General features: G+C 35.7%; 2 protein-coding genes across 3 annotated transcripts; one reads left to right on the forward strand and one right to left on the reverse strand.

The window, feature by feature from the left end:
- The first annotated feature begins 1795 nt into the window (after positions 1–1795).
- LOC136224875 (large ribosomal subunit protein P2A-like) lies at positions 1796–3753 on the forward strand. The gene is made up of 4 exons (XM_066013305.1): positions 1796–1927; positions 2033–2122; positions 3245–3474; positions 3570–3753. Exons 2-4 carry the CDS (start codon positions 2035–2037, stop codon positions 3594–3596), a joined length of 345 nt encoding a protein of 114 aa, XP_065869377.1. The 5' UTR covers positions 1796–1927; positions 2033–2034; the 3' UTR covers positions 3597–3753.
- Positions 3754–10023: 6270 nt separating this feature from the next.
- Positions 10024–18978, reverse strand: LOC136223838 (peptidyl-prolyl cis-trans isomerase CYP71). 2 transcript variants are annotated; one of them, XM_066012007.1, is made up of 13 exons: positions 18713–18978; positions 18215–18300; positions 17749–17837; positions 17156–17395; positions 16912–17033; positions 16234–16309; positions 15977–16084; positions 15712–15888; positions 15217–15434; positions 14425–14557; positions 13129–13352; positions 12010–12163; positions 10024–10331 (listed from the first exon to the last, which is right to left on the reverse strand). In XM_066012007.1, the coding sequence occupies exons 1-13, from the start codon at positions 18877–18879 to the stop codon at positions 10248–10250; spliced, it is 1878 nt and encodes a 625-aa protein (XP_065868079.1). In that variant the 5' UTR covers positions 18880–18978; the 3' UTR covers positions 10024–10247. The 2 variants fall into 2 exon arrangements, with proteins under 2 accessions (XP_065868079.1, XP_065868080.1); XM_066012008.1 differs by lacking the exon at positions 18713–18978 and having other exon boundaries at positions 17156–17403; positions 18215–18229.
- Between the last annotated feature and the right edge of the window lie 5197 nt (positions 18979–24175).

The following is a 24175-nucleotide window of genomic DNA, read 5'->3' on the forward strand; positions in this document are numbered from 1 at the left end:
CCACTCAACGCCTCAAAACGACCGTTGACAGCTTCAAAATAAAAAAATTCGAAGAGTTAAGGATAATCTAAGGAACTTTAATTCTTGAAAATTTTCGTTTTGAGGTCATTTAGATATTGTTTGGTTAGGAGAAACTGTAAATTTTTAGAGAGAGAAAGATCCAAAAAAAATGTGATTTTGGAAAATAACAAATTCCGATTCATGGTAAATGTCTTTCTGAACAACTTTAATTATTGAATATTTTCGTTAACGGTCATTTTGAGAAGTTAGTTAAAGTTGAGCGGTCATCGGTGTTAAAAAGTGTAAAATATAACCCCAAAGTATCTCTTACCCATCATAACTCTTTTATATATTGAAAAATATTATTGTTTTTCAGATATAAAGTGTGAGATTTGAACTCAATCTTTAATTTTTCAACCATTGAACTACTTTATTCTTATTGATTACAGTTCAATTTATTCAATTTTTAGACATGTGATTTATTAAATTTATACTTTATTAAATTTGTATTAATTTTGTTTTATGTATTGATTCTTAAAGGGTAAGGGTACACGAGTATCGCGAATTAAATGGAACGGGTATGTGATGCAAAAAGTCTACACGTTAGGATAACGGGAGCGATATAGATAATTAAAAAATAAACGGGTAATGGTTTGTAATTAGCACTACCCATGAGTATCATACTCATTGCCATCCCTAGACATGTCCACGAGGCTGAGTACATGTCCGATCCGTCCAGGCCCGTGTCCCTTGGAGCGAGCTTGGACAATGATAATTGATCATAAGCCCATGCCCACTAAAGTCAGTCTATTTTTTTGGGCGGGCTTCAGATTGATAAAAACAGCACAGGTCGGTCCAATCCGGTCCGTCTATTAATATTAATTATTAATTTATATATTTAATATTTAATTTTAAGTATAAATTTTATTTTTTATAATTAAAAATTATGTATATTTTTTAGGTGAGTTTATATAGGTTGGGTTTGATATTTGATTTTTAAACCCAAACCCGCCTAAATTAACAGTGGATTGGGCTTGGACTGAGTATTTGCACATGAAAACTCAATAAATTTGATCCGATCGGAACCCGGCCCAACCCAACCCATAGACATGTTTAGATATCCCTAGTGATTGAATACATGTGATTTTAATCTAAAGATTGAAGTCTACAAAAATTTATGGCGTAAACTATACGTAACCCCCTGAACTTGTCACTTTTAGTCATTTTGCCCTCTGAATTTACAGGACGATCCATTTGCCCCTTCAACTATTTAAAAGTGGTATTAGCAACCCCCTATTTTCATTATAACGGAAACAATTATGACATTTCTCATTGCAAGCACCAAGGTCATAATAAAAAGAGTTGTACACTACTAAAATAAGCTGCAAATGAGGTTAGTATAGATAATACACAAGTTTTTTTTGTAAAAATTACATATATGGTTATGCACTACTAAAACAAGCTGCAAATGAGGTTATATATATGCAGACTGGTTCCAATACTTCCATAAACACTTGTACTAATGTTGGAATTTCATTTTGTTTCCGTTATAATGAAAACAGGGGGTTGCTAATATCACTTTTAAATAGTTGAAGAGGCAAATAGATCGTCCCATAAATTCAAGGGGCAAAATGACCAAAATTGACAAGTTCAGGGGGCTGCATATGGTTTACGCCAAAATTTATTTTTACAAGTTCAACATGTTAAATTGACTTTAACCGAAATCAACTAATGGAGGACAATAATGGAATCTGAAAATGGATGGTCACGATTTAATCACAACTTAACAGAAACCTCAATCCAAAACCCTAGTCATATATATACGTAACATCCCCATTTCTCAGGTGCCTCTCTTGCTCAGAACCCTAATTGCAGCTTCGCCTCTTCACTCCATTCCTTCCTTACTCCGCCGATTCTAAATCTGAAAGTAATCTCTCTCAATCGCTCTCTAACCATTTAATTTAATTTCTCTCTTATCCGTATATGCATTGTAGAGATACTTATACTGTTGATTTTTATTGTTTGAGCACAGAAATGAAGGTTGTCGCCGCATATTTGCTCGCCGTCTTGGGAGGAAACACCAGTCCTTCAGCCGAGAACTTGAAGGATATCCTCGGATCTGGTACTTTTTATGCAGCTTCTCCGATTGAATGCATAGTCTTTTTTAATTATAGTCTCCTAATCGATGTGACGATTATTGAATGCTGAATCGTTATCATTTATTTGTTTTTATTTGTGTTTTGATTCTTTTGTTTGTTTGTTAAAACGTGAAGTTGGGGCTTTTGAGCTTATATTACCATTGACGCGAAGCTTAAGCTGTATTATGGTGTTTGGTGTGGTCAACTAATATTTATTCTTTTGGGAATTAGTGTTGGGGTTTTTTTTAGTATATTTGTCTTGTATTGATTGTTCAAAATTTCATGCCATTTATGATTTAGAACAATTTCTTCAAAAAATTATCTGTGAAGCGGAAGTTCTGAACTTGTTTGTGTTTATAGCTCATGATAATTAGTTTGTGACCTTGCTAGGAAGTGTTTTTTTTGTTGAATAGCTTCATTCTTAAACTCGGTTTGCATTCGGCTATGTGGAGATGCCAGAACGGTCTATTGTTTATCACACTTTTCACTGCCAGTCCGCAAGGGTGAATGATACCCAACATTCTTGTGCTTGATTTTAGGCATAGAACCCATGATCTTGTTACACTGTTTTTTTTGTCAAATTGCCTTTTCATAGCTCATGATAATGAGTTTGTGACCTTGCTAGGAAGTGTTTTTTTTGTCGAATAGCTTCATTCTTAAACTCGGTTTGCATTCGGTTATGTGGAGATGCCAGAACGGTCTATTGTTTATAACACTTTTCACTGCCAGTCCGCAAGGGTGAATGATACCCAACATTCTTGTGCTTGATTTTAGGCATAGAACCCATGATCTGTAGTCAATTTGATTTCGTGCTTGATTTTTTGTTCAAGATAGCATTTCTCTATAATGTGTAGAGCTTAGCCAATTATTGGAGTCCATGTCAGAAAGCCATATAATTCAAGTTTCAGTTTCTGTTATGAATTGAGTAACAAAATGTTTGCCTCATTCATTCTAGTACTCTTCCAGCACGTATGCCCCTATGTATTTAGTGTATTCTTCTGCTCTATGATCATGATCAATCATATGAAAACACAGAATGACATTATTAGTGTTGTACAAGAAAAGGTTATTAGAAATTAATGATCGTTTTTTACTTGGAATTGCAGTTGGATGTGATGCTGATGAAGACAAGATTGAGTTATTGTTGTCTCAAGTTAAAGGAAAGGATATCACCGAATTGGTTGCTGCTGGTAGGGAGAAATTAGCTTCAGTACCATCAGGTGGTGGTGGTGTTGCAGTTTCTGCCGCAGCAGCCCCTGCTGCTGGTGGAGGTGCTGCCCCAGCTGCTGAGGCCAAAAAGGAAGAGAAGGTTGAAGAGAAAGAAGAGTCCGACGATGTAAGCTATTGCTTGCAAAATTATTCCGTTTCTGTTGAGTTTGCTTTCATCAAATTAAGTATTTTTCGCTTACTTGAATCTGAATTTCTCTGCAGGATATGGGATTCAGCCTTTTCGACTAAGAGATTTGGCAATTGTTTACGTTTGTATCAAGATGTTATTTTATCTTTTTTATTAGCTCTTTTTTAGTTTGAAATTACAAGTTTTTGGATGTGATTCTTGAAACTTATTGAATTTTGGATTAGATAATGAAGATTGAGATCTAAATTATAATTTCTACTATTTAATCTGCCTGTTGGAATGTTTGCCCCTATTATATTCTCTCTTGTAAGTCCTATTCAGAACCCCAAATGGGTTTTTGGTTGGGATTGAGATGGGAGTTAAAAATTTGTCTCTGCTTCGGGTTTAAATCCTCGTTTAACATTTTCGGTGAAGTGCAGATCTCTAACCTGTATAATAGTACGAATCTGATCTCTCATGCGGGGTTAGAGTTTTGCGAAGAGATAACAACCCAATTTAGTTGAAATGCCGGCCTCAATGCAAAACTCTAAATTGGGTCGCCTTCTCTAACCCGTAAGAAGGCAAGGTCAAGGTGGCATCTAACTAGTGTGTACGTTTAGTCATCTAAAATTTCACATTTAAGCTCAAACAGTAAACATCTGCTCTATCTGTGTAATAGTCACAGTTCAAAATGAAGGTTGCTTGAACTAGGTCCTATCTAGACGCTTGAAATCGAGAATCCGTCTTGTTTTTCTACAATTAGTTCTTAAGGCGTTTTATAGACTTTTAAGTGATTTTTAGGAGTTTTTATATTAATTACCCGATCTTTCATGTCACTCGGAGGACCTCCAATTCACATTTGGACAAGTGTATGGTGATTTCACGTAATAATTAGAATAGTGGAGTCTTTTATAATAATTGTGGATCTATATTACACGTGTCAAAATACGTATGGGAGGTCCTCTATTTGACATGGACAACTGAGTGCTTCTAATAATTTGCCGATTTTCAGCTGCTTGGGTTCTGCATCGGGACCGCTTAGACCGTTTAGGTACCTGCTTTATTATAATTCACTTTTAAGTTGTTTCAGTGATATTGTAGTTAAAACGTTGATTTTTTTACAATTTTAAAGATATATGTTACAAATATACGTGTTTTTCTATATTAAATGATTTTATATCATTATTTTTAGATAGTATAATACATATTTTAATTGAATTATACAATAATTTATTGATTAATAAATAAAAAAATATAAAAATTAAAATCTGACTAATCCCCGACTAGCACCTAGTGTTTTTTACAACCTTGGAACTAATAGTTGAACAAGTAATAACTTCATTTTTAATCTATTTTTGAATTATCTAATAACATTCTAAGATGTGTGGAACATATCTTTTGCATTTAATTTACTTTTTTGCAACCGAGTGATCAATTGATTACATTTTATACAAGCTCAAGGAGAAAATTGAACATTTTATGCAAGTTGTGGGGCTATCAGAACATTTTGAAAGTTCAGGTGCCAATCAGGCTTTTTGGACAAGTTCAAGAGGCAAATAATGTATTAAGCCTTTTGCTCTTGCTTCTCAAATCGAGTCATTAGTTATTGACATCGTCACTGTCACTTTCTCAGGTCTACTTTCCTTCTTCCTTGTTTTAGTTTTCGTTTTTAACTCCAGATTTTTACTTTTTCTTGTTAGTTTGAAATCTATATACCTTCTTAAACTTTTTTTTCTATTTTTTTATTTGATTTACTCCTGTTAGCTACATTTCTTTATTTTATTCTTTTTTTCGCTCTTTGCAAGAGCCAAAATATTTCATCTACTCCGTATACATGTACGTGGTTGCAAAAACAGAAATGATTCAGATCCAAATGTCCGGAATAGCCTAAATGATGAAAGATAGATTACATCGGTTTTTTCTTCAATGGGATTCGACTTATGAGAGTGATATGATTTCTATATTTGTTGTATTTGTACTTTTTATGGTTTTTATTACTTTCTGTAGTATTTTCTTCCATTTATGGATTTGTACTGGTTATAACCTATATGGATGAGAGTCTTCATTCCTCTTTATTTTTGTACTATAGTACTGTTAAGTTAATGAAATGATATATAGCATTTTTATAATAAAAATAACTTATTATCTATTAAAAAAAAGCATATATACTTTATAAATATAAAATAAATAATTTGTCTAATATAAAAATAAATATTTGGAAATTCAGAGTATATTATCAATGGAATTATATGAATATATAAAATTTATTAGAAAAAATACATGTATTTTATGATTATATAAGGCTTAATACATCATCAGCTCCCCGAACTTGTCCATAATAGTAGATTTGCTCCCTGAACTTTCCAAATGTCTCACCAGCTCCCTAAACTTGCTTATTCTGTAACAACTAAATACAAAAACCATAATACTAATTCGGGTTAAGGTGCAAAAATATCCATAAAGTTTTGGGGCCAGAGTAATTTTACCCCCAACGTCTAAAATGGTGCAATTTTACCTCTAACGTTAATAGCCAAGTTAGTATTATGGACAAGTTCAGAAAGTTGGCGATGTATTAAGCCATTATATAACTATTTTTCTTTTTAATTCCTTGTGCGGTGGGAATAAAGTCCAAATTAGTTTTTAAACGTTGTTTTAGTGCAAATATCCTCATATTTAAAAAATAATTAAATTTATTTTTCAATATTTCCACACTAAAACTATATCGGGTTCAAATAATTAATTTTAGATCCAAGTAACGAAATCCATAAAATGACTTGATGCGAACAAAGAATCCCCACATGGCGAGAATAAGGATTGTTTCGTCCCCCGCAAGCAAGACAGAGATATGAGTATCTCTGCCTCTAGAGAATCTCGACACGTATTCCTGATATGCCCTCACAAAGATCCTCACACATTCCTAGATTAATTATCAATTGCATTCTTTCTTTTTGCCGCTCAACTGAAATTTAATGTTATTATTTGTCATAATACTATTCGAAATGCCAAAATGGAAAAAAATAAAATAGCTATTTTATACATATTAGAAAAGCAATGAAACGAGAAATATGGATCCTCATCAGAGTCCCTGCTGGACAAGAAAAAAAAATTGTTCCCACTTAAGTTTCAGAGACAAGGATAGAATACAAGTCGGGGAGCAGAGATGGGGAATGTAATCCCCCCTCGCTCCATTTACATTCCTAACAGAGACATTGATCTTGTATAACTATAACTTATAAATATGGCAAAAAGCATCATTAGGCTCCTGGTTTTTCATTTTTTGGTTCGTTAAGTCCTTCATTTTTTATTTAGATACATTAACGATGTGATCATTTATTTTTGGTCTCATTAAGCCCTTGATGACCAAAAAATAATAATTTTGAACATAAAATTCGGTTAACAGACTGTTATTCATTGTACCTGCATTTAGTATTTGTATTTTTAACTGTTTGAAAGCAGTTTTGGATGTGCAACGTGTCTATAAGAAAACTGTACAAACCTTAGTTCAAACTGTAATTTTTTTTTAATAATTTCAAATACAGATAAAGTTAATAACGTATTTTTAACATAATTAGATGTTCATAACTTACTAATTTTCTCATCAAGGGCTTAATGAGCAAAAAATAAATGATCAGAGACTTAATGTATCCAAATAAAAGATGAAGGGCTTAATGAACCAAAAAATAAAAGATCAAAGGCCTAATGATGCTTTTTGCCTATAAATATTATACTTATTAATAGAAATAAAAAAATTCTGGCGATAAGTTAGTATTTAATGACATTTTTAACGATCTAAAAAAACTTCATATACACATATTAGCTATTAATACAGAGCATCTCCAACAGTCTCTTAAGTTGGCTCATAAGTTAAAATTTAAGGAGGGAGAATGAAAAATCAACTCCAACAGCCTCTTAGTATCTCCTCAAATCACTAAGAGCCTCACCATCCTCTCTATTAATAGGGAGCCTCTCTCTCCACCTCTTACCTCTAAATTTATTTATTTTTTATTAATAATTTATTATTAAGGAGTCTCTCTCCTCACACTATTGGTAAATATATAAAAATAATAATAATTTTAATGATAAAATAATAAATATCGAGTGGATACAAAGAGTATTGTTGGAGATGATATAGCTTAATCACTCTTAAATCACTAAGAGTCAATTATTTATAATATTTTTAGAGAGTGCTTTAGAAATCTCCTGAAGATGCTCTAAGAATATAAACAATGAAAAATATTCTTTAAATCTTTATTAATACAAAAAAAAAAATAGTAATTAGAGACAAAGTAGTCTTTTTAATATAGATATTTCAATCCTCTATTTCAAACCAAATCTCTAAAAAATGGTAAAAACCTCTAATTTATCTAAAATAATCTCTCTAGTTTTATCTAAAACGTTAGTTTTTGCCCATCGACAAATATATCTCCTATTTATCCAAAATGTAACTACCTCCATTTCATATTACATGTCTATTTAGAGATTCTTTTTTGTTTCATATTACATGTCATTTTATATAACCAGTACATGTTAAGTCATTTTTTCTCCGTTATAAAACGCGAGTTTACAAAAATTGATTAGAATAATAGACTTATTATAGAATACATAAATATTGGAATCAATAAATAAGAGACAACAATGTCTTTTTTTCAATATCCTTAATTTCTATAAAACTCTTTTTATGAAACGGATGGAGTAATATTTATCTCCGAACTAATATTTGGTAACATTTACATTTTGGTGTATCAAAATTGGTGAAATGCATCTCAATTACTGTAGATAGTAAGTTACGACTATTGTTAAATTCTTAGGGATCGGATTTTGGGTAAATTACACCCATGGCCACTAAACTTTATCCATTTTAACATTGTGGCTATTAAACTTCAATTTTTAACGATATAACCACTAAACTTTATACTTTTTTAACCACTGAACTTTATACTTTTTTAACATCAATGGCCACTCAACTTTAACTAACTCCTCAAAATGACATCTAATGACCTCAAAATGAAAATATTCAAGAACTAAAATTGTTCAGAACAACATTTACCACAAAACCACATTTTTTATTTTCTAAAATCACTTTTTTTGGACTCGAAACAAGCTCAAAGCTCGGCTCGAACTCAAGCTCTGTAGCAAGTTCGGCTCGGTTCGGGCTCAAGCTCGTTAATTTTATAGCGAGCCGAACTTGAGTAGGTCAAAGATCGACTCGGCTCGGCTCGATTACAGCCCTAACCCTACACAGGCAAAATTAGCATTACATTAATATTTTTTTGGATAAATAATTCATTAGTCCTTATATTTTTAAATAGCACTATATAATCCTTGTATTTTAATAAAACATTACAAGATTAGCTTTTATTTTAGAGATAAAATAAAACCAGAATAGACCTATGATTTTTGAAATAATATCAATTTAGACTCCACGTACAAAATAACACAAATATAGGCTTAACGTTTAAAAAATGATACCAATTTAGGCCTCGATAACAGAACATGACACGTCATTCATATTACTCCATTAAGTTCTTGATAAAACTTATCCCTTTAGTCCTTGTAAAACAAAAGTTAATAATATATTGTTTAGTCGTCGTATTTTAATAATACATTATAAGGTCCTAAATTGTTTAATAATTCAAATATTTGAGAAACTAAAATGTTAAATAGAACAAAAATTAAAGATTTTATAATGTTCTATTAAAATACGAGGATTAAAGACTAATAAATTAGGGTTAAGATGCAAAAATACCCCTAACGTTTTGGATCAAGAGCAATTTTATCCCTAAAGTCTAAAATGGTGCAATTTTAACGTTGAAAGCCAAGAGCAATTCTACCCTATAAATTGGATCAATCTAAAAAATAAATCATCAAACTGTCTTCTCCGTCATGAATCTTGTCATCTACGTTTTACACATACATTATTTTATATGTTGGGATGTGAAAAATAATAAAAAAAAATATACTATCTTTTGTACGAATTGGACAAAAAAATTCAAAAAATTCACTGCATTTATAAATATTAATCTCCAATTCTATTATTAAATTATAAAAACATGAAATCCTTTTTTAGAAGGAATTGATATGTAATTGGTGCAAAGTAAGGAACAAAAATATCCATGTTTTGTAATATTGTCTAAAATTGATCCAAATTATCAACATTAGAGGTAAAATTGTTCTAGACTACCAACGTTAGGGGGTAAAATTGTATCATTTTAGACGTTAGGGGTAAAATTGCTCCTGACCAAAACCGTTAGATCTAAGCTTATTAAATTTAAATCTTAGGATGCTTTGCATCTCCACTACATGATCCTAATAAACTTGGATCTAACGGTGAATGACCAAATTCAAATTTGGTCATCCAGGTCCAGGTGAACACTACTGTGTTTTTCTAATCTCTCTATCTTTAAGCATGATAATATTTCCTACATTCTCCCTAAACCCATGTAGAAAATCAATTGAAAAGGGAAAAAATGCAGCAAATTTCGGGAATACGAGAAGAAACTCATAAACAAGAGAAATTCTACGGTGTACCAGATGCAATAAACCGACGGATGCAATAAACCGACGAATGCAATAAACCAATACCACTTCAACGGAAAATGATTGATGTACAGGAAAAAAATTGTACAATTGTCACATTACGACATTAAGGGATCATGATAGATTTTCTCAAACAAAAAAAGGTTCGATGACAACGGACTTACTTGAAACACGATCTTCATCAACACGACCAAAAGACATTAAGATTGTATTACCAGTGACAGTACGCACCTCGGCTAAGATTTGGGAACAGTTACATTCAGAATTTTTACATCTTGGTACGGTTTGTCTCCCTTGTCGGTCTTTACCTTCTCAATCAACTGCCAACAGTAATATCAATTCTTAATGTAGATTAGTATATTGATTGAGTTATTGGCAAACAAGCTATTTTGCATGATAAAAACGATGGATGGCCGTGATATCGGGCTATGTAATATGTTTCATGTTGGATAAAATTTGAGATATACCCCAAATAACGACATCCATGGCCCGTGAACTATAGTAGTTATGGCCGCTAAACTTTATGTCTAGATATAGAAAGACTTGAACTTTATATTATGGCTTAATACATCATTTGCCCCCTGAACTTGTCCAAAAAGCTGATTGGCTCCCTGAACTTTCAAAGTGTTCCGATAGCCCCATTAACTTGTATAAAATGTTCAGTTAACCTCCTGAACTTGCGCAAAATGTAATGACTTGATCACTCGGTTGCAAAAAAGTAAGTTAACTGCGGAAGATGTATTGCTCGAGTCTTAAAAAAAGTAAAACGACCAAAATCGGAGTATGCAGTTCTAATATTAGAGGAGACAAGTTGTATAGTTGAGCAAATAATATCTGCATTTTTAATTTATTTTTGAATTATGTAATAACATTCTAAGATGCGTGTAATACATCTTCCACATTTAACTTACTTTTTTGCAACCGAGTGATCAATTGATTACATTTTATGCAAGTTCAGGGGGTTAACTGAACATTTTATGCAAGTTCAGGGGGCTATGGGGACACTTTGAAAGTTCAGGGGCCAATCAAGCTTTTTGGACAAGTTCAGGGGGCAAATGATGTATTAAGCCTTAGTTGAAGTGTAGATATACCCAATTTTGGGCCCAAATAATAGTACATGGAGAAATTTTGAATCCATGTAACAAATTCCATAAAATGGGATTCTTACATGGGCCCAAAGGCTGGGAACACGGGTGTCACCTCTATAGGGTGATTTCACCTCTACGTATCCTTCCATCATCCACAAGGTGTTGATTGCACCCCAACAGATGAATGGTTGTGCATCTTATGATTTTTTTCGCCCCAACCTATGTCTTTTTGGCCTGGGTAGGAGCAAAAAAAAAAAAAAAAAAAAAAAAAACCTAGCCCATATAGCTAGGTTTATTTTTAGCACGGGAAACAGTCAGACTAAACTTCGCCACAACTTGGGCCCAAAATTGCTCCATGCTGGAAACATTATTCCTAGAATTTGGACCTTATCCCTAGAATTACCGAAATGATGAACTAGGCTAGTTTGTCTATATTATTGACTCTTTTCGTCTATGTAACAATAAATTATCATCGAACATGTTCGACCCTCATCATTTCGTTAATTTTTTTAATGGCTTTTTGTTGATTTGGACTTAATGTTACAATAATATAAAGCTCAAGGATTTCTATACCAAGAAATGAAGTTTAGAGACCATAATGTTAGTGGCTACAATTCAGGAGCCATGAATGCAATTCACCCACCAAGTAACAATGCTATGCAGTCCCCCCTGAGAACCTAAAAGCTCAGATTTGCCGCCTCAATATACAGATGCGGCTAATCATCTCTTACTTGAAAATAGAATTTTAACTCTCTCTCTCTCTCTATATATATATATATACACACACACATATATATATATATACACACGCGCGCTCATAGAGACACAGAGACACATGCAAGAGCACATTGCAGAGAGGAATAATAACCGATAGACAAAAGCATACAAATAATAAGCCTTTAACTTTTACCTGTACGACATCCATTCCCTTCACAACTCTACCAAAAACAGTGTGCTTATTGTCCAGCCATGGTGTAGCCACCGTGGTGATAAAAAACTGAGAGCCATTTGAGTTTTGGCCTGCATTTGCCATTGACACTGTGAATGGTCTGTCGTGTCGCAAGCTGTAGAGACGGACATTTCACTCGGTTACAGTTGTACATAGTAAAAATATGATGCAACATATTAGGAAGAACTAAGTAACACATATAGTATTAACTAGCTAGGTGATGAATAACTCCGTAAAAAGAATAACCAGAAACTGAACTATGCTATCAATTATTTCAGTCATAGTCCGACATCGAAATGCAACTTATCAAGGTACATTGCATGTCAGGAAGATTGATGTCATCATGGGAAGTATTCAGTCTAGAGGCGGTTCAAGGGGAGGATAACAGTTCAGCTTAAGACATTTACGAAATGTGCACTTTTGCTTTTGCCCATGTAGTGGAAAAGACATTACCAGATAATGTTAGGGTCTGTTTGTTATCAGTTCTATTTTTTATTATGTCTTGTAAGAAAGAAAAACAAGAGAATTTAAAGAAACAGGAAGAAACCACTTTATTTAAGATTTTTTTTTTGCAACTTGCATATTCCGAGTCGTTAAGCAAAAATAAGCATATCAGTTATAGGGTATTAGAGAAACAGAAATCATACTAAACAACCCGTTTACAAATCAGTCATCTATCTATTACATTTGGGTCATACATACGTCTGTTTATTATCTTAATTTCATTGAAATATCAGTAACAAGTTTATCCAAAATAAAAAGGGTGAATAACTTATTACTATTAGTCCCTACATTTTTATAGAACACATTGTTTAGTCCTTGTATTTTAATAATACATTGTAGGGTCCTTAACTTTTGTTTTATTCAAAAGTTTAGTCCCCCTTATAGAGGGAATAAACTGTTTAATAATTCAAATAATTGAGGGACTAAACTGTTGAATAGAACAAAAGCTAAGGACTTTATAATGTATTATTACAATACGAGGACTAAATAATGTGTTTACATAAGAATGTAGGGATTAATAAATTATTTATTTACCCTAAAAAGAATCAAGATATAATATGGAACTGTAAAACTTACCTTTTGTGAAACTCATCCTCAAACTCTCTTCCCCAAATGGACTGCCCACCGGTGCCATCCCCTAAAGGATCTCCAGTCTGTATCATGAAACCTTTGATGACACGATGAAAAATAAGATTATCATAATAGCCATTCCGACAGTGTGTTGTAAAATTCTCCACAGTTTTTGGGCATTCTTCAGGGTACAATTTCATGTGAATGTCACCCATCGTGGTATGCATAATCTGACAGAAAGCAGCAGGGATTAGATAATATGGCGAGAACAAGAAGACACTGCAAATCAAAAGGATATACAGAACAGCATAGCAGCTAAAATGACATGTTAATGAGAACTGTTCACAAAAGTAGAGAAGCAGAAAAAGTGCAGTTAAAAAAAACTAAGAAAACAGTAAGAGATTCCAGACAATGATACACTGGTAAAACATGATTAAATCTAATCAAAACAGCAGCACTGAAGGCAATGTATATAACACCAAGAAATTAATGCTGCCCTTCATACAGAAAAGAGGGGTGGTGTTAAGCAAGGCCTTTCAAAGGCTCAAAACCTATGACTGATGGCTATTTAAGAAAAGAAAAAACTACAAAATGACAAGAGTTTGATAATAAGGTAGCAATAAAAACAAAAATCTTTTGACACGATAGATGTTGAGAAAGAGAGTTCCATTTCTCCATATGCTATCGAACTTAAGAAAGGCCGAAGGGAGCAACCCAAAAACAGGTCACATCACAGTTGAAAAGCCAAAGTTGACCTTAAGAATGTACAACGAAAAAAGACTATAATATTCAGTAATAGCTCTTACAAGGGCTTGACCACCAGAAAATTAGGGATAATTACTACATACTACTAAAATAGAATTGCCAGAATTACCAAACTAGGAATTTCAAGAATGTCTTCTGTAAAGCTCTAAACAACTAGCATTTTTCTATGAATGACCTGCAAACTTGTTCCTTTGATTCAGCACCCTAGAACAAGCTATATGGTCTCTCCAACTATCTAAACACTTTTGAAAGCTAACTCAACTAGTACTAGGACTTCAAATTATCATTTTTCTTTAAGAAGTAAATCGGAGGGAAAAAAGGAATGTTCCCTGAGTATATCTAACCAAAACAAAAGCATTTGAAACGGATCCCAGTAATGGACACAAAACACAATTTACAGCAGAAAAGAAATAGATATTTAACCAAACAAAAACATTTATTCGCATTTCATATGTTCTGCTACACAATGATAAAAGAAATTTGATTGCTCTAATCACCAAGTTCAATGAAACGCATGGTGCAAACAATAAAGCTTACCACAATGTCAGGGAGTGATGTAGTGACTGATTTTCCTATATCTGATACAGACAATAGTTCATCTGCTGGAGGTTTTTCATTGAATACATCCCTTCCCTTGGTTGCATCTTCAGGTTCCTCAGGTTCTCTCCGGCTGATTTGACAGAAGACAAACACCAAAACATGTCATGCTTGATAACTAAGACAGCTCTGAAACCAAAATACCTCTATTCATGCGTTGAAATAACAACATAGCACAAAATAACAAGTCAAATTGACACATGTAAATGCTTGGACATCCATTTTAACTACTTCCTCGAAAAGGTTCTGAAAAGTATTGGACACATCCATTTTAATTACTTCCTCGAAAAGGTTCTGAAAAGTATTTTCACATTTCACTAACTACTAATGGTAAGTTTTTTTTACTATCAGCCAGTATACCATTTTATTTCAGAAGCAAGAGTTCAAGTAGTATATAATATGACCCGCTTTCAGGGTAAATGTATATTTTACCTAATTAATCAAATACAGCAAGAGAAATATATCATAAGAAAGCATACACTTTTAGCAGTAAACACTAGAAACATTTGTTTTTAATGTCTCTAACTATAAATTGGCCTAGATCAACCAAGTACAAAATGAAATAAGCTCATGCCACCTGTAGCAGAATCAACAGAGAATACTGATATGAAATGCTAACTGAGGCATAATTTAACATAATGGGCAATTTTGTGGAGTACTGGTACCTCAACATCCGTGCTGTTACACAATGCAAACTTAAGGCATATAATATAATGGACAGTTTAAAAGTACCTGAACAAATAAATCCTATGCTTCTTGAAAGCACAACACAAGAGAGTGGGATCTGTTAAAGGCTCTTTACTCTCATTGGCATTTGCTGCTGCTGCAGGAATTTTTCTTACTTTTTTACTGCTTCGGTCACCTTGATACAACGCGATCTGTAAGAATCTGTCATTGTTCTCTACCTTCCCAAGAATTCGAGCAACTTTATTGGTCTGCATATTTACAACCTACAAGTACAAAGATTCCTACAAATGAGCAACTTTCAAGGCAACAATACTTAAACAGTAACATATATGTTCACTGCAATGAATAGAAATATGACACAAGAAGCAGAGCTCAGCCCCCAAAGAAAAAGAAGTAAGGAGGGATACACATAAATGCAAAGACCACAAGAGTATGCTAATTCCAGTAAGAAGTAAAGAAAATAAATAAATAAATACATCGTAGTCAAAGTAACGCATATGTTCTATAATTAATTTGTTGTAGAACCTGATATCAACATACTTTTATCCCAAGGAGCGTTGCATATATCAGAAAATTGGAACTTTCATCAAAAACAGCATTTGGCTGAGCAGCAGTTTCTGTTTTTTCAATTTCTTTCTCAACAGCCATTCTTCGCCCAAAATCAATAGCTTCCAGCCGGTACAAGGGAGCATCACTTCGCTGAAGATCTTGAGCCACCTAAAAAAAGGTGCTTAGATTTTGCAAGAAACTGACCCCCGGAAGCAATTCACTTCTAAAATGGAACTGCAATCAGAATTGTAATTACCTCCAGAGATTCATCATAAACTCGTCTTAATTTACCGGTTCTGAACCAAAATACACGTATCCTACGATCAGGTGATGTAATAGAGAATTGTCTGCCATCTGGACTCACCTGGTACCAACATTGTAATGCTAACTGTCAATATTTTTCCTTTTTAAGAATCAAACACTTCCATTATAGCAATCCTATAGGTAGATCATCAGAAACCATATTGATGAGAAGCAACAATGTCAAACATAATTCACAGCCACCATCTATACCTCCATTGTAGAAACACTTGTCTTGCATTTCAGAATTTCAAATAAATTGGTGTCACTTTTCAGTTTGAAATTCACCCTGCACGTATCAAATATAAGAACCCACTGTTAGGCATGAATTGCAACAGGATGCCACCCTAGAAATACACCCATTAAGAAATAAATTCCTTGACATGATAACATCCACAACATTCCTGCTATGATCCAAACCATACATAAGTGGTCAAACAAAGATTAAGTATGACATTCAAGGGGTAAAGGGAACATAAATGCATTAGGATCTCAACATCCGAAACTTCTCCCACTTGAGAAGTTCAAACAACAGAATTTTTTTAGCAGTGTCTAAAACTTTAGTTTTAGTTATTTGAATAATCAAACCAATATATTTGCTACCATAAGAAACAAAAACAGCCCAGATATGACCAGATTGATGTAGTAGACAACACATGTTTGCTTATTTTGAGAAAAGATTAGGTAGCATTAGATTTAGGTCATTACGAGGCATATTATATGTATACAAGGTCTCCACCAACAGAAAACATGCCCATACCTCAGTAATACCTCTGATGAATGTAGCTATTAATTTTCATAGTGCACATATAGCAAACTCAATAAAGGGTAAAGCTCGAACTATTGACTATGTATAGACAATTAATTAGATAAAAGCGCTTTAACACATACACGCTCTCCGGGAATTGAAGTGTAGCAGGACTCCAATATTCAATAATTCCCTTTATATCAGCAGATATCACGGTGTCAAATACAGGGTTGTACTTCATAACTTTAATTGGACCCATATGTACCTATAGAAGGGCAAGTTAACAGGGGAAAAATTGATCATCGTTACATTGAAAAGAAAAAAGAAAAAGAAAGAAAAGGGGAAAAAGCATTGGGCAATAATGCTACTACTGAAGTGACTTATTACCTCTCTTGAGATGATAGGTTCATTTGTACCTGCTTTTGCATCATATATGTGCACAAACGAGGAGTTTCGATCACTAATGGCAACCTTAGCTTTTACATCCCCTTGTTTGTAAACCCATTCAACACTACCAGGTATAAAAGGTATGCGAATCATGACCATCATGTCATAATTTACAACATCGTACACCTTAACAGATTGATCATTTGAAATTGTACAGCAAAGTAGACCATCCATGCTAACCTGCATAGCTGAACAAAGTCATGGTTGACGACTGCACTATAATTGAGAGAAGAGAAAACAATTAAAACATGTAAGGATGGAGAGCTGACTGGAAACGTAATTGGCCTATGACCAAGTAAAGGAGGTTTAATATCCAAACTCTCCAACAAAAGTATTTGAACACAATGCTCAATTTTTCCAATTGAGGTACAAATTGCAAACTAGGAAGATTACATAATTCAAAGACTGTGACAAATAACCTTAATATATTGATTCAAATATGTTCAAGGTTCAAAATGTACATCGAATCAAGTACCATTCAAAGTTATGATACATAGGATATGCCTGTAATCAAGTAAAGAGGAAGAATTTACCGCTAAACCTTCTATGGGCCCAAGATGGGATCTAAAATGTTTTGCAAACTCAATACCAACTGATTTTTTCTTCCAAAATTTCAAATGCCCTGATTAAGATTAGTGAAAAGAAAATCGTCAGAAGTGTCAAATAAACAGCCAAGTAAATAAGTAGCCTAATTCAAACTATAACTGAGAAAAGAAGTGTAATTATGAAGATTTCTAGAGTACAAATAGAATATATCCAAAAAATCAATTAACAAACTTGTATCTTTGATTGTCATTTTAAAATCTATCAAGCACGCCATACACAATACTAAAACATTCCACTTTCTAGATAGCTAAAGTCCACATAATTCTCAAATTCCCTAGTCAAAGAACAAACTATGTGAAGAACTACAAGTTAACTTGTTTACAAGAAAAAAGGTTAAGAGCAATGAATAAACATGATCAGAGAACCATCTGCATCCAATAAGAGATAGCATACCATCAATACTTCCAGTAATGAAAAAATCTGCTCCTGACACTGCAACATGAGAAACCACGTCTCTGTGCATATAACTTTTCTCATACCTGAGCAAATAAATTGCAACATTAGAAACTGTCTTCTATATTTACAACCTTTAATCCATTTATTAACAAGCCCTACTAATAAAAACCAATGACATAATCAAACACTTGCTCTAGATGAACAGCAAAAGGCAAGCATGTTTAGGAGCAATAAAATTATGGGACAATGAGATAAGTTGATTAAATCACTCCTTCCCTAGAAGGAGAAAGACAAAAACCCTTCATACTATATCACCATAATAGAAGAAAAAAATTGTAAGCACCAGAAAAAAAAAAAAAAACCAGCGTGGACCAACTGAAGCTAAAACTTATAATTCATAAAACCCTAAACAAAAGGTTTAAAACCTTCAGAGGAAAAAAAAATAGAACACGAAAAAACTGAAGCTCAGCAATGACAGAGAGTTCAATTACATACATATTCGCAGATGGAAGAGAGTCGAGGTACGCATGCTCGAACTGGAGAGGACGCTTTGCACGAGCCTTAGGAGCGGGGCCGGGACCAATCGCGGTCTCCTCCTCGCTTTCCGGTGGTGCAGAGGTTTCACTCGCTTTACCGTTGCCGTTTTGGGGATCCTCCGTCATCGTCGATTGCTAGGGTTTAAGGTCAGAGAAAGAAAAAGAGGGAAGTTTATCACTTGTTACTGCAGACTACAGGTCGGTATGGGTTCAGATGCACAAACTTGAAAATTTGAGGTGCAATTTTATAAATAACTAAGAATTTTGTACATTGCTCTGAACTTGTTCAGAAAGTTTGATTGGTCCTCTAAATTTATGAGATGTCTTATTAGCTCTCTAAATATTAGCCCTCTAAACTTACATAAAATGTTATAATTAAGTCCATAAATCTATAATTTTTTTTATAAAATTATATAAAACATAATTTGTTTTGAAGACTTAGAATCACGAATTAAATAGGGATGAGCATGGTTCGATTCGGTTCGGTTCAAAAACCAAACCAAATACTCTGTGAATAGGATCCTTACTTGGGTTAGATTCCCAGGTTTACCCATTGAATACTATAACGAAAGATTTCTGAATAAGATTGGTGGCCTGGTTGGGAAAGTTCACCATGTTGACAAAACTACCGTTGGGGCAGTGAGAGGCAAGTTTGCCAGGGTTTGTATTGACATTGATCTTGCTAAGCCTCTTCTGTCTAAATTCTCCGTTCAGAATAAGGTCTTTCATATCGAATACGAAGGTATTCACAATATCTGCTATGAATGCGGTATGTTTGGCCATACCTATGATGGCTGCCCTAAAAGAAGGAAAGTGGTCGAGGAGGTGGTGGTGCCTATCATAGGCAGAGCTGAAGAGAACCAAGGTGAAGGGAAGAATTTTGGTCCCTGGATGCTGGCCAAAAGGTCAGTCAGAAGGAAGCCACGAGCTAATGCTACTCGGAATCAATTGCCAGATATCAGTAAGGAGATGAATTCTCTCCAAATTGCTCCTGAGATCAAGGCTAGGCCACCTGATATTAAGATTGGTGTTGGTGTTAACTCAGCTTCCGGTTCAGGATCTAGATTCGGAGTCCTATCTCTTGAGGATGGACAGGATTCGGATTTATCTAATGAGCATATGGAGTTAAGCATGCCAGGCCTTGAGTCTGCCGAACCAGCTACCATCCTAGGTGACTCTATTAATCCTCTTTTCGACCCCAAAGCTTATGCTAAGGGGAAATCCCAGATCATTGGCTCAACAGGGAAAGCAAAGCTCAATGAGGTTAGTAATTTGCAAACTCTTGTTGATGTCCCAATTGGAAAGTCTATGGGAGTGAATAAGTTGAATATGAAGAAACCCAAAGCTAACCCTAAAAAGAACCATAGTGTTTTGGATTCTTGGGATAAAAGGGGGCCTTCTGGCACCTCTTCTAGGCTCTCCGGAGCCCCGAATAAATACCTGATCTAGGGTGTGGGCTTGTGTCAGTAGTCTTCCTTTCTGATGGACTTTTTTGTTTGGAATGTTAGAGGTGCGGCGAGCAAGGCGACCCGCATCCATGTTAATGATCTTATTAAGCAATTTAATCCTTCTTGTTTTGCTCTTCTGGAGACCAAGGTTAGTGGTTCCAAAGCAGATGAGGTGGTTAGAAAGTTTAAGAATTGGAGTTGTGTCAGATCGGAGGCTACTGGTCGGGCGGGAGGGGGGGGGGGGTTGGCTTTTTTGGAAGCCAGGTCAAGTTAATATTGACATTATTAGTATGGACAATCAATTCATTCATAGTAAGGTGTGTTACCCTGGTAATAAACCTTTCTTTGTCACCTTTGTTTATGTCGATCCTGTTTTGTCTAACCGGAGAAGGCTGTGGGAGATCCTGTACTCTATTAGTACTAGCATGGTGGATGCTTGGTTGGTGGCTGGGGACTTTAATGACATTGCCCTTATGAGTGATCAAAGAGAGGGGGGGTAATCATTATGTGAACTGATGCCTTAATCACAAGCAGAGTATGGATTTATGCGGGTTGTCGGACCTGGGAGCCGCTGGTCACAAGTTTACCTGGAAAAGGAATAACGTGTTTGTTCGTTTGGACAAAGTTTACGCAAATGTTGCTGCGATTTATAGATTTCCCGAGGTGAACGTGATTAATCTCCCTTTCCGTCATTCTGACCATTGCCCTATCCTCGTTAAGCTGGTTAAATGTAATCGGCTTAAAGGGAATAGACCTTTTAGGTATCTTGTTGCTTGGGATTCACATCCTGAGTTTAAAAATTTTGTTAAAAACAATTCGCAACCTCACTCTAATGTTCTCCTTGCCGCTGAGGGGTTCAGGAGGAATGTGGTGGGATGGAATAAAAACATCTTTGGCCACATTATCAGAAGGAAAAATAAACTTTTAAGAAGAATTGAAGGCATTCAACTTTGTTTGGAGATCCGCTTCGATCACAGTCTGAATTGTCATCTTAGATCTCTCCAAAACGAGTTGGAAGCAGTGCTTAAACAAGAAGAGCTTCTTTGGTTCTAGAAATCTAGGAAGGCTTGGATTAAGGACGGGGACCGGAATACCAGGTTTTTCCACCTTTCGACGATTATTAGGAGGCAGAGGAATCAGATCGATGCTATCAAAGACTCCAATGGTGATTGGGCCTTTGAGGAAGAAGATATTCGTCGCCTTGCCCTTGATTTCTATAAAGACCTTTTTAAAGAGGAAGAGGTGGACCTGAATAGTGCCCACTCTGGGATTTCCTTTCCTAGGTTGGGGGAGGATGCTATTAAGGAAGCATTCCATCCTATTGACCAGAAAGAAATTGATCTGGCTTTCTCCAGTATTGGAGCTACTAAGGAGGGCATTTACAGTTTTGTTATAGGTGTTTTTGGTGGTTCCAACGATATTAGGCTGGTTAATAAAACCCTCCTGGTTCTGATCCCAAAAGTTGAAAAACCTTCCTCCTTTCTTCAGATGAGGCCGATCAGTCTTTGCAATGTGTTATATAAAGCTATCACTAAGATTGTGGCTAATAGAATCCGGCGTATCCTTCCGGAGATTATAAGCCAGAATCAAGGGAGTTTTGTTCCTGGCAGGCAAATGATGGACAATGTGGTTATTGCCCAGGAGGTGGTCCATTCCATGAAGATGAAGAAAGGTAGGAAAGGGATCGTGGCTCTCAAGCTGGATCTGGAGAAAGCTTATGACCGATTAAACTGGAGTTTTCTTCTGGATAGTTTGAAGAGAGCTGGTATCCCGGAGAGCTGGAGGAAATTGATTGAGGATTGCATTTCCTCTCCTGTTTTCCAGGTTATGATCAATGGAGATATGTCTGATGAGTTCTCTCCCTCCAGGGGAATCCGTCAAGGAGATCCTATGAGCCCCTTCCTTTTTGTTATTGCTATGGAAAGATTGTTGCACCTGATCCAAGAGGCTGTGAGCAAGGGGATTATCCATCCTGTGTCCATCAACAAATATTGCCCTCCTATTACCCATTTGTTCTTCGCTGATGATGTGATGCTCTTTGTGGAAGGGAATGAGGAGCAAATTAGTGTGGTGATGGATATCCTTAATTGTTTCTGTGCTGCTTCTGGCCAGAAGATTAATATCCAAAAGTCTCGGATGCTTTGCTCTAAGAACATGGACAAAGGCATTTGTAGAAGGCTGAGTGATCTTTCCGGCATTCCCCTTACTCACTCTTTGGGTAAGTATCTTGGGGTCCCTCTCCACAGCGACAGAGTCTCCAAAGCCTCTTTTAAAGAAACTTTGGACAAAACTAATGGTTTGTGTGCTAGTTGGAAAGCTAATTCTCTTTCCCTAGCAGGCCGTCTAACCTTAATCCAGTCTGTCAATTGCGCGGCTCCTAATCATATCATGTAAGCCTGTAGACTGCCTGAGCCGGTCCTCAACGAGCTTGACAAAATTAACCGGCATTTCCTTTGGGGAGAGTCTGGAGAAGGGAAAAAGATTCACCTGGTCCCTTGGAAGGAGGTCTGCCAGCCGAAAAGCAGGGGGGGTCTTGGTATTAGACAAGCTAAGGACAACAACAAAGTCCTTTTAATGAAGCTTCTCTGGAGAATGTGGCAATGCCCATCCTGTCTTTGGGTTCGTCTTCTCTGTGGTAAGTATCAGAAAGACAAAATCTTTGGTGGCCCTAAGGAGAGAGTTGTCAGTTGTTCCTTCCTCTAGAAAGGACTTAGCGCTGTGTTTGCAGAGTTCTGCTCGGAGGTTGGCCTGGAGGTGGGTAATGGTAAGTCCATCAGTTTCTGGTATAATACATGGATTGGTGATAAACCGCTTTTAGAGGTGTGTAGCTCCCCCTCGCCTAGTAACATCCGTAACTGGAGAATTGCCGATGTGGTGGATTCTGAGGGGGACTGGATCTGGTCAAAGTTTGATACCTTCTTTAGTCTGGAGACTCTCCTTAGAATTAGGGGAGTTAAGATTAGTAATCATGAGGAAGACAATGATAGGCATTGCTGGGCCCTGACTAACAATGGCGCTTATTCTTGCAAGTCAGCCTTTGAAGCTTTTACCCCTAACAGGGCCGATCCTCTCTCGGATACTTGGAAATCCATTTGGGCCCTTAAAGTCCCTTACCGTATTAGGAGTTTCCTGTGGCTGGGAGTCAAGGACAGGTTGCTTACTAATTCGGATAGGCACAGACGGCACTTGGCGGATTCAGGAGCTTGCAGTAGATGCAGAGGCCATGATGAAACTTTGTGCCATGCTCTGAGGGATTGCTCTAAGAGTAAAGAGGTGTGGAAGAAAATTCTCCCTCACCACATTCTTCCTTCCTTCATGCCCACTCTGAGTATGACTGGTTCTCTGATGGTGTTAGTGGGAAATTAATGGCTAACATGGAGCATGGTGACATTTTCTTTGCTATCATCTGTCACCAAATTTGGAAGTGGAGGAATGAGGAGATTTTTGCTGATAAAACTGTCTTTATTCCTGACTTACTTGATTTCTTCTCGAAAAAACTCTCTATTATTACTGAGAGCTTCAAAGGGGATCTCCTTACCAGGTCTACCCAGAAAAGAGAGGTCCACCTCGTTGGATGGAGCAGGCCAAGAGAAGGGGTGGTGAAGCTGAATACGGATGGCTCCTGCCTTAGCAATGGCAAGATTGCTGCCAGAGGAGTTCTTCATGATGCGGGTGGCGCCTGGCTGTCTGGGTTTACCCAGAATCTGGGGATGGGTTCTTCATTTTCGGCGGAACTTTGGGGTATTCTCTCGGGTATCAAGCTTGCCATTAGCCTGGGTGTTAAAAGGTTATATGTGGAGTCTGATAACATGGAGGCAATCAACAGGATTTTTGATAACCAGGCTATTTGTCTTAACAGCCAAAATCTTATCAAAGCTATTTTAAGGCTTCGTCCTTCCTTTGAGTTCTTAAAGTTCAGCCACATTTACAGGGAACAGAACCGGGTTGCGGATCGCTTGGCGGCAGCTGGGCAT

The sequence above is a fragment of the Euphorbia lathyris genome, chromosome 3 (assembly GCF_963576675.1).
Source record: "Euphorbia lathyris chromosome 3, ddEupLath1.1, whole genome shotgun sequence".
NCBI classification, from domain to species: Eukaryota; Viridiplantae; Streptophyta; class Magnoliopsida; order Malpighiales; family Euphorbiaceae; genus Euphorbia; species Euphorbia lathyris.

Bases quoted from the DNA above. Each gene is read 5' to 3' on its own strand.
- LOC136224875 (XM_066013305.1), top strand. From the start codon at position 2,035: ATGAAGGTTGTCGCCGCATATTTGCTCGCCGTCTTGGGAGGAAACACC. The intron at 2,123-3,244 runs GTACTTTTTATG...TTGGAATTGCAG, and splicing joins GAAGGATATCCTCGGATCTG to TTGGATGTGATGCTGATGAA. The intron at 3,475-3,569 runs GTAAGCTATTGC...ATTTCTCTGCAG, and splicing joins AGAAAGAAGAGTCCGACGAT to GATATGGGATTCAGCCTTTT.
- LOC136223838 (XM_066012007.1), bottom strand. From the start codon at position 18,879: ATGACGGAGGATCCCCAAAACGGCAACGGTAAAGCGAGTGAAACCTCT. The intron at 17,838-18,214 runs GTATGCTATCTC...AATCTTAATCAG, and splicing joins CATTACTGGAAGTATTGATG to GGCATTTGAAATTTTGGAAG. The intron at 10,332-12,009 runs GTAAAAGTTAAA...TACTGTTGGCAG, and splicing joins AGGGAATGGATGTCGTACAG to TTGATTGAGAAGGTAAAGAC.